At 41.5% G+C, this 14,691-nt stretch overlaps 1 protein-coding gene across 3 annotated transcripts in view; it reads right to left on the bottom strand.

Moving 5' to 3' along the window:
• The window catches only part of MYO16 (myosin XVI), a 409,990-nt gene that overhangs the window by 261,126 nt on the left and 134,173 nt on the right, over positions 1–14,691 (bottom strand). For all 3 annotated transcript variants that reach the window (XR_012660263.1, XM_075090704.1, XM_075090696.1), the window contains exons 3-4: positions 13,030–13,100; positions 8,643–8,786 (exon numbers count right to left, since the gene is read on the bottom strand). Coding sequence is in view for 2 of the 3 variants with exons in the window: in XM_075090704.1 (XP_074946805.1) it covers positions 8,643–8,786; positions 13,030–13,100 (215 nt within the window). In the remaining variant the exon portion in view is untranslated. The remainder of the gene's footprint in view (positions 1–8,642; positions 8,787–13,029; positions 13,101–14,691) is intronic.

Here is a 14,691-nt window from a genome sequence, read left to right as displayed (position 1 = left end):
GCCTGCATGACAGTAGATGCTATTCAATAGAGCACACAGTGTGAAATACACAAAGGCATTCACTTCTGAGTTCATTACACAGGTCTTGTGGATGAACCACTGGGCTCTGATCAACAGATCCAAGGTCTCTCTGTGCATCCTTTCTGATACTGAGTAATTTTAAAAAATACTTCACACTTTTCTTCAACTTCCCTTTCCACCTTTTGCTTGATTTGTCCATCTAGACAAGAATCTCTCAGCAATAAGATGACTAATCATATATTGCTTTGCAAAAGGACATCTGAATAAAAGCTGTTTAGTTAAATATACCTGTCCCTTGCACATAGTCCAGATTCTACTGCTGTGTTCTACCTGGACATAGTGAGGATACTGGGCACTATGAGACTGACAAGTAGCAAGAAGGAAATAGGGAAACCGGATGTCTCCAAGAACGTCTACCAGAAGCTGGCTTGTGCCTGGTAGTTAGGCACGAATGAATACAACAGTTAGGCTGTAAAATTAATACATTTATGAACTGCACCCCATCCAACAAAAATTAGAAGAGCTTACAGCTACAGGCTGGGATGCTGGAGCTGGAAGGTTGAGAGCCACCATTAAGGTGCTTGCTTGCTTGCTTGCTGTATCTCCAATACAGGATCCTGAAGCCAGAAAGCACATGGAGAAGGCAGCTCACCTATGGATTGCTTGAGAAGCTGCTGCCAAATAAAGGAATGGATGAACTCCAGAGAGTAGCATATGAGTGGCTGGTTTACAAAGGACTTAGTGAGACAGCTGCATACACTCGTATTTGCTGTCAGCATTTTGGAAATATAAAGATGATGTTTGATTATCTGTTATACTGTCAGGTTCAGGAATGAGTTCAGAATTGTCCGTTACATCACATGACTGAGTTGGATCCCCTGATCCATGGGCTGGAGCACCTTTCCTATGAGGACGAGATGAGAGAGTTGGGGTTGTTCGGCCTGAAGAAGAGAAGGCTGTGGGAAGACCTAATTGTGGCATTCCAGTACTTAAAGGGGGACTACAGGAAAGATGGGGGCAACCTCTTTAGCATCACCTACTGTGACAGAACAAGGGGTAATGGTTTTAAACTAAAGGAGGGTAGATTCAGACTGGATATAAGGAAAAAATTTTTTACTATGAGGGTGGTGAGGCTCTGGCACAGGTTGCCCAGAGAGGTGGTAGATGCCTCATCCCCAGAAACATTCAAAGTCAGGCTGGACGGGGCTCTGAGCAACCTGGTCTAGTTGAAGATGTCCCTGCTCACTGCAAGGGGGTTGGACTAGATGACCTCTAAAGGTCCCTTCCAACCCAAAGCATTCTATGATTCTATAACTCTCTTTGGTTACAAAGAGTGCAGATGTGGTCTTTCAGCTGAGACTCCAATTCACTACCTGGAGAACTGTCACATTCTATGCAGTTCTCTATATTCACCCCATTTTATTTTTAATATTCCACTAGTGCTATGTCATTCTTATATCACAAAGAATTTTGCAGAGGATAGTGAAACTTGGATGACATCAGAACCATTGAGTAATATTTTTAAATGCCCATATACACTGGACAGCATTATACTGTTCAAATACACTAACACTGCTCATCTGCTGGTGGCAACCATAAATCTAATGAATAATTCAAGGGTAACTCCCTTTTGCAGACAGCTGAGCACAGATTTTCCTAAGTTCTTAAAAAGAATAGAGGGAGGAAAAATATTCAGCCTCAATTTCTTTAAACAGCTGTATTTTTAACCTTCTATGCCAGAATTGCTATTTATGCCTCAATTCTACATTCCAAAAAGCACATAAAGAAACATTTAAGTGGTTGGCGGACAGCAGTTACATTTGCTTTTCCTAGCAAGGTTAGTAAAAAGCGCATATTGCGTGTATTTCTAACGCCAATTTTCCTTTATCTACATGTAAAAATTCTTGAGGATGTAGAACTGCTCTCTGCCATTCTAATTAATTAACTGCCATGTTTATTACAGTAATGCCTTCAGGTCAATCAAAGAATAAATCTCCACTGTGCAAAGTGCTGTATAAACACTAGCATACTATCTCCGCTTTCCTAGTTTCATTTGACGAGATCTGCATTACAGATGGTGAAAACATTACGTTCATGTTGCCCACTAAAAGATGCCTCCTGATGATGGTAGATAAAGTGAACTACACTATAAAAACACATTCTCGGCTGCTTTCTCCCTCTGCTGCTCTCAGCCTTAGGTCTGTCAACACCAACAGATTCTGTGACAATTTGAGAGTGGGGAGGAGGGAAAAGAACCAACCCCAAAACCAAACCAAAAATACATTAAAAAAGAAAACTCGTAACTATCAACCTGTTATGTGTGACACCAAGAGTACAGCTCAGTGATGAATTATCTGTGACATGCTCTGAAATTAAAGTGTAACAGCAAATCATAAAGAAACCTGTAGTTCATAACACAATCATAGTTATCTTGAGAAAAGGAACTAAACATAGGAGCTCAATATGACAGTGAGCCTTTTAATGAGTACCTGAACATCACGTTTCAAAAATGGAGACATTGACAGTGGGTCAGGATCCAACTAAATATATCATGGAATTGCAGAGACATGACTCAGGATTTGACCAGTTATATTTTTTCCATTTAATTTCCAGATGCTGTGGGGTGGGGGAACAGAGGGGAGGAGGTGGTCAGCTGAACAGCTTGACCTCCTTTGCCTTTTTAATGAGCCAGTGCTGATTCTTAGAGCAGAGATTTCATAATAATAAATAATGCTGTTGGACTGAAGAAAAATGAAGAGGAAAAAGAAAAAGCTAGGTTCTACAAAGTGAAGAACCTACGTACCCTGAGTAGATCAGGTTAATTTACTAAACTGCAACAGTATTAATGTTTAGTTAAATTAAATGTTATTTAGTATTAATATATATCAGATGGTTGTTTGAATAGTACACAAGTAAAGTGAAGGTTAACCACTCCTATGTATCGAGTAAAAGTGTTTGAAGCTAGAAAGTGTATATTGTGGAGGAACAATTAGACTGCAAGCGGTGGGTACTGGTTTAAAGTTACAGCCATTTGAAGTGGTACAGAGTGGACAAAATGCTTCCCTCCAGCTAACAAAGCATGAACAGTATCCAAGCCAGGGTGCTTGGACAGGCTGTAGCTCAGGTAGCATTTTCAATAGGACACAGCACTTCGGATATTAAGTTACAAATATGATCTAGTGTTTCCACTCAATATAAAAACTAGTACATTACTAGGAAATTAATGCAAAATACAAAGTTGCAGTGTGCCTAGAGATGATGGAACAGGAACATACCCCAGCCTGACAGAACTGCTGTCAGCATGTCCTGTCCCGAGCCCTCAAAAGGCAGTGAGGCAAGACAAAGCTGATACTTCTAGTAAATCTGCTTGCTTTTCATACCCTCTTGGAGGTTTCATATGGGCACAAATGCATATGAGCCTATGCATCTTTGCTCTTAAATGAAAGGTACTTCAGCACTCTCAGCCTGCTACAGGAGCCTCCTTCGTACAGCATCCACAGAAACATCGCCCTGTCCCAAGGGGAAAACCCCAAGCACTAATACGGTCAGGCAAACGATCGATGAATCTGACCTTTACTACCTGATTTGCATTATGGCAACCAGACCCCCATGGATTACCTTTGATCTCCACATTTCCTCATGTGCTAGCAGCTGCCTCAGGGGCAAGTTCTTCATTGGCTGCCTGTTTAGTAGGAATGGGATATATTTCCTGGCTGTACTGTCCAATGCCCCCTGCCCTGCCTTGCTGACAGCTACAAAATGGAGAAGACATAAATAGATCCCTGGGAACTTATACCACTGGGTAAAATGGGATGGAAGGAAATAGCTTCAAGTATTTCATTCTGCTTTTATTCCAAAACCAGTGCCTACAGTTCCAATACTCTTCCAACAAGACATAACAGCAGATCATCACATTACAAACAGCTACAGCCCCTCCTAGCTCTCAGTGAAAGACATTTCAGCTAACAAGCTTTACTTTTGTCTTTGCAATCTACCAGAGGACAGAAATAGTGAGTTACCACACCTAAGTGGATGAATGACAAGTCACTGTCTTGTCTGAGCCAGAGAAACATGGAGACCATCAAAAGTGGGAAAAAATCAGAAACTGGGTGTGCTTAAGTCTTCATTAATAGCCTTCTGGAATCCACATACACCCTGTATTCCTTTTTTTCTATTTTCCCTTCAGGAAACATTTTGAAGTCCTCACTGAGCAAACCTCCACTGGCCTCTGTGACAGTTTTCCAGGGATCAGAATTTGCGCAGGTCTCAGATACAGGACCATGCTGTTACCTTTTAGCTCACATCTTTAAAACAGATAATATGGCATTGTCCATACCATAAAGTCAATCCAGAAGAAATATTTATCTAAAAGAAAGTAATTAATTATGGTACATTAACTGTTATTTTGTCTTCCAGCTAAAAACTGTGGTATAACAGAAGATGCCTGTAGCTCATATTAGCATTATCCAGACTCATGCTACACATTAGCCATGGCCCATGAAACTCCAACCTCAAGGCAAAGTAATTCCTAATATCAAATGCTTACACAAAGACAGTTCAGAGCTGTGAAAAATACTTCCCTTCAACCTCAATTTCCATCTTCACTTTGTCAAATGTTATTAAAGATAGCATTAATGTATGGTTAAAAAACTATTGCTCACATAACAATATTTCCCTTTCTCTGCTACAATACTCTATTTATTATTCCCACTCCAGAAGGAAGAGCAGGAAGTTATTTTTCATACAGTCAAGGAAATTCTGCCTTTAAAAGTGCTGATCGCATAAAATGTGGGCAAATTTATCAGAAGTTAGTGCAAATAATATAGACAATTCAAACACCACCTGCAAAAATCCACATGGACATACCCCTGCTTACTGAAGATTTAATGTATCAGATGACCTATTTATCCCTAGTTATCAGAAGATAATTAGAACCTTCAGAAGAAGACAGCTTGTAATAAACAGGGACTAAGTCAAACAATATTCAAATGACAGGGCATCAAAAATAACTTTAGATAGAACCCTGGGTAGAAATATCTAATGCGTCTTTATTTGATTGGGCTTCTTGCAAAAGCAGGCAGGGGAAATTTTAGAAGCGCCCTCTAGAACTGTTCCTATTAACAGGATTCAGCAGTTCTGAAAGCTCCCCACATTACAAGAGTTTCCCACAATACGAGAGTTTTAGAGATGAGCATCTCTGTTCTGATTTGTTTATCAGTTTAGGAGTACACACAAAACCCAAGGGATACACAGGCTTCTAAAGTATATACATGGAACAGACCAAGGTAATACAAGAGACAAAATTTTACCTTCTGGAAATTTTATCCTTTATTTGCCAAGAGTAGTGACAATGTTTAGAATGGGATACTCCTACCAAACGTATCTGACAACTGCGGTTAGGTGAGCAATGCTATTTTAAGCACGAAGAACAGAAAATCAGATTTATACATGTTGCCTTGTACATGTACTGCACCTAATTATGCTTGTAATAGAAAAGCTGAGAAAACGGACATTCCAAGCAGGGCCAAGGCTGGGTCTCTGCTATTAAATCAGGTGGATCTGGGAAAACTCTAGGCACTGAAGCCAGCTGGCACCAAAGAGACCTTGCTTAGTCCGGTAAAGCCTCTTAGCCTCTACGATGTGACAGCTGGACACAAACTGGTCCTGGGGACTTTCCAGCTTCAAAACCATGCCGGGCAAATGTCTGGAAGGAACCTAGATGGCACAAGCCAAAGTCATGCCAGAGGACACTCCAACAGTTTCCTAGTACAGACAATTGTGGTCCAGCACCCAGGAAGACTCCTGGACACCTCCTTCTGGGTTTCTAGAGCAGGTGTAGCCTCAGGGGCCATCAGAATCCTGAGAGATTGGCAGAGAAGATCTTCTACAGATCAAGGTTAAAACTAAAGTTACAGATTGGAAGAAGCAACATCAGGATAGAGTAAAAGTAATTCCAGGTTCCAAACAAAGGCTTTGGTGAAGCCATTTACAGAAGGCCAGACAGTAGCCACAGTTCTTCTTTCAGATACATGGCATTATATTATAATTAGCATAGTCAGTAACTCAAACTCATGCTACTATCACTCACTATGCTGAAGAAAATCAGAAGATTATCCCCTCTAGTTGTGAAGATTATTTGCTTGTAGTGCCACTCTAACTGAATGCAACACACTCATATATTCCATAAAGTAAAACTCAACGCAACGGCTTTGAGGTATGAGACTCCAAATGCAGCGAGCCTTAGGTTACTAAAAAAAAAAAACCCAAACACAAAGCAACAACCAGAAAAACTCTTTGCTTCATTGAAGCTGCCATGGCAATTCAAAAGCTCCAAAGCAACACATGTTTATGAGGGACACAACATCTCTGGGCAAGAATCTCTCCAGAATTTCTTTCTAATTTGGCGTGCTGCAACTAGAGCCTATACAGGAAAACTTTCAGGTGTTACCTGTTCTGATTTCAAATAAAGGTTGAAACTTAGGAACTTAGAACTGAGATGAAGGGAAGGAAGGTATCACTAATTCTAAACTGAACAAAAAATTCTATTTTTCATTTATTTTCTAATTTAGTAGAGGATATTTTTACCCTGTTTTTTTATAAAATGAAGCATATATGCTAGAGAGCAGAATATCTGTGTATTTCAGAAAGGGCTCACATGTGACCTAGAAAACCTGACCCAATAGCTCTAAGGTGTGAACTATCACATTAATCTATGTGGGTGGTACTTCACCTGCTGATTATGCTTCAGCATTAGCAATTAAGCACCAAAACATTCCTAAGAAAACAACTACACTATGAAATCTACCTAAGAGTCTAGTGAAATAGTCTTCTGGGAGAAAGCAGATATTGATCTGACTTTTCTCTAGAGGAGGAGACATTTGGACTCAAGTCCTCGAAAGCCCAAGAGGGCTCTAATCAGCATCACACTGTTTAAAAGCCGCGCTTCCCGTCACTGCCCTAGTGCAGGTATACGGATCCAGAACAGTGTTCCCAGATATGACCTTCAAGCAGAGACAGATATTTCCCTACAGGATGATCTTAGCTAATTATTTTCAAGGACAAAATTTAGGCTATACTCTTTTCTTTAGTAATTCCTACTGTCTAGCTAGACAGCTTCCCACACAAAACACTTCTGGGACTAGGACCTGGAGGGCAACAGGTTGAGCATGAGCCAACACTGTGCCCTTGCTGCAAGGAGGGCCACAGATTTCTTGGACTGCATCACCGGCAGGTCTAGGCACTGGTGAGAGCCCAACACTGGTGAGGCACCAGTTGCAGGCTCCCCAGTAAAAGGAAGGCACAGACATACTGGAGTGAGACCTGCAAAGGGGCTGATGAAGGGACTGAAGCATCTGTCATACAAGCCTCTGGAGAGGCTGTGGAAGCTGGGACTCTTCAGCCTTGAGGAGAGACGGCTCAGGTGGGTCTTACCAATATGTGTAAACACCTGATGAGGCGAGTAAAGAAGATGGAGCCAGGCTCTTCTCAGCAGGGCTCAGTGAAAGGACAAAAGACAATGGGCACAAAATGAAACACAGGAAATGCTGTTTAAACCTAACAAAAGCCTTTTTCTTTCTGTGCAGGTTGCCCAGCGAGTTTGTGGGTTTTCCATCCTTGGAGATATGGTCCTGGGCAAGCTGCTGTGGCTGGCTCTGCTCTCAGCAGGAGCATTGGACTAGACAATCACCCAAAGTCATTTCATGAAAGTTATCATCAACTATCACATAATCACAGCACGGTAGGGGTTGGAAGGGACCTCTGGAGATCATTTTGTCCAACCCCCCTGTGCAGGCACACCTAGAGTATACAGTCTTTGAAAATATTTTCCCCTTCCTTGTGCCTGTAACATTGGAATACCATTGTAAGTACGCTCAAAATGCTGATCTACTTGCAATGACCTAGTAAGACCATACGAATTTTAAAATCATACAAATGGATTAGAAAACCCTAAGTCAGACAGTGAACCATCTCTGCACTGCTGTTTGAAAGAGCAATATAAGATGACCTGGAGAAAGAGCTGCATTAATATCCTGGTGTGAAACTAGAGGCTGTGATCTTAGGAATGGAAGCACAACATGAACAAAGCTGTTCTCTGCAAAGGCTGAACGCCATATCCATTACTATATTGGGTAAAATGGGTAAATCTCTGCTTCAAAAAGTCAAAGTTGTTTAGATAAATATTAAACTGGCTTTGTTTTGACCATGCCCACAAACACTTCTTCATGAATACTGAGTGTAACTGAGTGAGTTCTTGCTTTTAAGAAGGATTTCTTCATAAGATTGTGAACTCAATCCTTAACAGAAAGTGACAAGGATAAGAGAAAAGAAATTACCTGAATCTCCCATTTGGGACTGAGTGCTTACCAGAGGTATAAGCTCCTGACCACAGGGGAGAGATGGGAGAGACTTGACATTGATGTTTATACTATATTCTCGTTGGAGGCCTAAAAATGCTTCATTATACACCTTCTAAAAATCCTGAGCACCAAAACAATGTCCAGAAACAAACAGACTGATATGATTAGTAGTAATATATCACATTCATACTGCAGTTTCAGACCTTATGGTGTTACATTCTGTTTCCTTTTCAAGCACACAATGCATTGGATTGCTTTACTTACTAGTAGTAGTAGCAGGACAATATCAGGATTATCACACGCACAGGCTACATGCATTGATGTCCAAAAATCCTCATCTTGATGATTTACATTTACTCCTCTGTCAATGAGAATTTCCGCAGCAAATGCATTATCGTAGCGGGCACACTAGAAGAAAGAAGAGCAGATTAGGGATGGTGTTTTACTCAACATACAACTGAATTTATTGCATACAATTTTTGCTCCATTTAACATTTAAATTGAGCAGATGACACACTATAGTGTTCGTAGGGGACAACAGATGATGCATCTACAGAAATAGTTTTGTGGAGACTACAAGTCCCATGTGCACGATTCACCGAATCCCTTAATCCCTGTGAAAAAGCACCATATGAAATCTGCTGAAATCTACAGTAATGATGAGGCTTCCTTTCTGTCAATATTGTCATTCCAAATCAGCGCACAGGCATCACATCATGAGCTTCTAAGCATACGCACACCCACGCGTACAAGAACTGCCGCCTTCCATGCGGTTCGGAGCAATAACACACGCCTCTCCACACCCACTCCTGTTTCCAGTCCCCTGACTATACTGATTCCCATCGAGTGTCTCTGGCAGATGCATACTCTGCACACTGAGGGTGTGTTGAGGACGGGAGGGTGGGGTTGCATGTGTGTGGGTGTGTGTTTGTTTTGTTTTGTTTTGATGATGGAGGTCACTGCTTGTGGCAGAGAAGGAGAAACTGGCTTTGCCATTGTTTTGAGCTTACCCTGTCACATCTATGACGTTTTATGGCTGTGCTTATGGATAATACGTTGAAAGACACTCAGGGCATCTAAATTAAGATCCTAACTCTGGCCTGACACACAGTCTGAGTAACTCTCTGGAGAAGGATCCTCTCTTTTTCCCCACTGGAGAGAGGCTACAGGGAGACTAATTTTCTGTATTAGATACTTAGATGCTTTGAATACAATCCTTAATGTCTATGCCTCTTCCAATACTTAGAGCTGTGCAGTATTTCCCTGTCCCAAAAAGCACATATATTGACTGAGAGTACAAATATAGGGAAACCTGCAGATAATTTGCAAGTGGGGGTTAAATAATTATGTTGTTATGTCTGTATCACATGTGGAACCACACCACGGCATCCAGTTTGCTGATCTGCATTAATTTGGCGTGGAAGCCAGGACACTGGAGGAAAAGGAGAAGAAGGAAGAGTGCTTAATTGGATTCCACTGTGCCGTTAAGACACAGCGGAGAGCTTCAACCAAATGTAGGAGCTGCATGTACTACTGTGATCAGAAAAATCAGTAATTCCGAAGATGAAAATTAAACTCTATGAGTCTAAACAGCAATCCTGCTTTAAATGATTTACAAACATACTGACTATTAAATTCTAGAACAGAAATTAGGTTCTGATGCATTTCCTTTAGCTTGTAACTTATCTGAAAACTCTAGAAGCAGGCAAAAGTTGTTTTTTTGTTGCATTGGTATCATTCCTTGTATCAGTAGAATAACTTACATTGAGTTGTTCAGTGTTCAAATTTTCACACATCAGAGATAAGGCAATTTATAATACAGATCAACATATTCTCATACCAGTCACATTTTCAAGGCATTGTTAAGCATAAAATTTTCTAGGGAGCTTCCCTACGAAACAAATGAGAGATGCCACTGAGCCATTTTGTGCATTAATAATATACACAGGGCCTTTTGTGATTAGTTACCAGTTTGAAAACAGCCTAGATTTGTAGCAGCAATTTAGTTGCTGCTGCCCCTTGATTCTTGGTTAATGAATTTTGTGAGGCAAAAAGATTTCAGTCAAAGTTGCAGGAGAAAACTGGCGCTCATATACTTTGTTACTAGGGCAGGTTGGGTGACTGCCTGCGTGAACTGGTAGGACACGACGTGCTTCCCGCTGAGCAGGCAACTCAGGCAAATACTCTCTTTTTTGGTGCTTCTCCCCTCACAGAATCTATTGGGAGTTCAGCAAGTGCCTTTGGAGCTCACATGGCTTCCCTGAGATTCAGCCATATTGGGGTACCCTCTACAGACATACCCACAGAATCTGTATGAAGTGTCATATTTGGGTTTTTTTAGAACTATATCACATTTTGGAAGTTCAAAGAAATGGAAAAAGGAATTATATAATGAATAGGATTTTAAATAAAATGTGAAGATAAATATATTTTCCAGAAGAGGAGGCTGAGGGGAGACCTTATCGCTCTCTACAAATACCTGAAAGGAGGTTGTAGCGAGTGAGTGTTGGTTTCTTCTCCCAAGAGGAAATGGCTTCAAGCTGCGTCAGGGGAGGTTTAGATTGGATATTAGTAAAAATTTCTTCACTGCAAGAGTGGTCAGGCATTGGAAGAGGTTGCCCGGAGAGGTGGTGGAGTCACCATCCCTCCAGGTATTTAAAAGATGTGTAGATGAGGCACTTCAGGGCATGGTTTAGGAGATGTGGTAGTGTTGGGTTGATGGTTGGACTTGATGATGCTAGAGGTGTTTCCCAACATTAATGATTCTATGAAAAACATTTACCCTACCGCTGGAAAGAATAAACACTGATCAGGCTCCCCTTTGGAGAAGGCAGCTTACATAGAATTATAATGGTAAAACTAATACCCAGAATGGATCTGAGTGTGCCTTAAAAATATAATAAAGATGCATGCTAAATTACTATTTTGAGTTCTTGCAGGAAAATAAACTTGGCTTATCTGTTTCCCTGTATCATGACTCTCCTCTCCTGTCTGTACGCTCCCAAATCAGGGTCAGATCCAATTCTCATTGAAATCAGGTTTTCCCCTGTCTCCAGTAGGACCAGCATTTGCCTGTAAATGAATTGTGAGTACTCACAAGTACTGAGTAAACTGAGGCAGTAGGTTACACACAGTTGTCTATTGCAAATTTCTTACTGCAGGAACCTTTCCCTCCTTCTGAAGCTTATGTGTGCCTGTGAAGCAGCAGGCACCAGCCGAGAGCTACTGAATGTGACTTATGTGAATTGGGCATAATACAGAAGATCGAGAAGTATAAAAAGACAGTCCAACTGCAGATTTTGTCTGCGATTAAAAAGTGTGCATCAGCTGAACTAGACAGATCAACCTAAAATACGTAAAGGTGGATCTTTCTTGCTTCTGTTTTAAAATGCTAAAGAAACAGATATCACATCAGCCACACTGAAGATACAGATTGTCTCCTAGGGCTTTCAGCACAGGATAAGATTTGGGATGCCTCAATTTTGGGAATCCCAAAGATAACATCTCGTATGGGCTGCATTTTTAAGGAGTGATTGAGCACATTTGAAGCAGGCAAATACTCGGAGGAGAGAAAAGATAACTAACATTTTCTCTGTTCCAACTCATCACTGCACCCTCCCCTTAAGCAGGCCTCTATTTCCCAAAGTCCTTGGTAAGCAGCGTGGCCACAGAAGATGGAAAACACTGATTAATTACAGAAGGGAAATGCTACCTCTTGCAAGAGCATGGTGGCAGGTGTGCTGGAGTCCGGTAATATTACAGGATCCTTTTTTTTTTGCATCAGGAAATCACTCTATTTTGTGTACAAACTATGAGAAACTTAATCCAACTGTTCTACAGTGAACCACTCTGCCAGCAGACTCTTCACTAGATTTGTTAAGCCCTTGTATTTGTGAAGCCACATTCATTTCAGCAGCACTGTGCAACGAGGTGGGATCCAAATGTCTTAAGGCAGTTTCACATCAAATAGAAAGCATGTCTGCAACTGAAGCATCACAGACCAAAGTAAAGGATCATAAGACTTAGGAATTCATGATGAGTTTTGCCATTGGCTACAGCAAAACCAGAATTCTACCTCCGCAGTATTTTCTTTCTGTCTGCCTGTCAGTCTTTCCTCCACGTGCCCTTACACCTTGCTTCTCTTTTGGTCATTGCGTACAGTTTTGCTTTTATCTTCCAGTTACTTAATCTAAATTGCTATGCAAATATGATAAACTAAATACAGACAATGTGTTAAATATACACGTGTAGGAAACTGGTGCAAGACAATGTGCACAAAAACAAAAGGAAGAATGTTCCATCATGGTGTTTTTCATACAGGACCTGTGAATCTCTGAACCATGTAATTCTATCTTCAGAACCAAGCAATATTTCCTTTGTTCTTCCTTACTGCACCGATCATTTATAAATAAAACCTTTCATTCTGCTTTGTTAGTTGCCATTCCTATGACATGGTCCATCCTTTCGTAAGCAATTTGCAAACGACCATTTATTTCACACGCATAGCTGGGTGCAGTCGTAACCACTGCAGAGGGCAGTGCAGATAAAAATTATTGCTAAGCCTTTCTTTTTGTTATGATGCCCATTCTGCTACTCAGTATCCCACCATATTTATCCACGGTCACTAACACTAATCTTCAATCACTCTTACCAGATGGAGCAAGGAGCCTCCTGAGGAAACAAGCGTGTGAGGGTTGGCACCATCCTTCAAGAGCCGTAGCACTGAAAGAGCAAAGAAAAGACAAGCAAGAGTGAATGCAGCAATACACCTAATTCGGAGCTGTTAATAGGCTGATTCTTCATCATCTTCATTAAGAGATTTAATAATCTATGCAAACCTCTCAGACAACATTTGCAAAACTATCATGTCAGCATTTCCCATCTCATGTATTTTAATGACTAAGCCTGGAAGCAAAGGACCTTTGATAATGATGTTAAATACGAACAGTATCAAGGACTTCTCAAGCAGACAGATGAGCATGTCAGTTCTGTACATAGGAGGGGGGGAGAGGTGGAGGAGACACCCTGTGTCAAGGTCACGGTCACCTGATCAGTTCAGCAACTTAGGAGCAAAGTCAGAGTCAACAGGTTTTATTTTACTTTGTAGAGTTCCCATGAGATTTGTTGCCTTTTTCAGCAAATAATTGAAACTAGTGTCCATAACTTATATCACTTGAAATTAATCACGACACCAAAGCTAAACCATCTGTACCCAATTTAACCTTTCCAGTCCATTGTCAGATCACTGACGCAGCATAATTCTTAAAATGCTGTTTGGAGTCAAACTCCACTCCCGGTTACATGTATGAAACCCCTTTGAAATGAAAACAGGCTTATAAATGCGAGCAAAACCACAACCCTCCATATTGGTGCTCACTCAAGTGTGAAAATTCAGCACTTCTTCCCCATGGACTGTATTGCCTTTATAACCTTTTCACTGGGAATCAAAGCACTGACTAACTCATGCTACCAGAGTTTGTTCCTGGAACAGAACTGCACAGGAACAATGCCAGACGTCATCAGGGGAATCCACACCGGCACTGCAACCCTCTCTTCACTAAACCAGTGTGAAGCAGCCTTTCAAAGGGGTTGAGTGTTTATGGGTAAGAATCGGGGGGAATGCCAACAAGGCAGATATCATGGTGGGAGTCTGTTACAGACCACCCAACCAGGATGAAGAGGCAGACAAAATATAAGCAGCTGGGAGAAGTCTCACAGTCGGTAGCCCTTCTCCTTTGGGGAACTTCAACTTACCAGATGTCCGCTGGAAATACAAGACAGGAGAGAGGAAACAGTCCAGGAGGTTCCTGGAGTGTGTGGAAGATAACTTCCTGACACAGCTGGTGAGGGAGCTAACTAGGGAAGCTGCCCCACTGGACCTGTTGTTTGTGAACAGGGAAGGACTTGTGGGCGATGTGGTGGCTGGAGGCCGTCTTGGGCGTAGAGGTCAGGAAATGATAGAGTTTTCAATTCTCAGAGGAGTAACGAAGGGGGTCAGCAGAGCTGCTACCTTGGACTTCTGGAGGGCAGACTTTGGCCTGTTTAGGAGATCAGTTGACAGAGTCCCTCAGGGGGCAGTGCTGAAGGGCAAAGGAGTCCAGGAAGGCTGGGCATTCTTCAAGGAGGAAGTCTTAATGACACAGGAGCGGGCCAGCCCCATGTGCTGAAAGACAAGCTGGCAGAGAAGAAGACTGGCCTGGCTGAACAAAGAGCTTTGGCTGGAACTCAGGAAAATAAAAAAGGAGAGTTTATGACCTTTGGAAGAAGGGGTAGGAAAGTCAGAAGGACTACAAGGATGTTGTGAGGTTATGCA

This window comes from Phalacrocorax aristotelis, chromosome 1 (assembly GCF_949628215.1).
Source record: "Phalacrocorax aristotelis chromosome 1, bGulAri2.1, whole genome shotgun sequence".
Classification (NCBI taxonomy): domain Eukaryota; kingdom Metazoa; phylum Chordata; class Aves; order Suliformes; family Phalacrocoracidae; genus Phalacrocorax; species Phalacrocorax aristotelis.
This window is presented reverse-complemented; position numbering and strand designations above follow the sequence as displayed.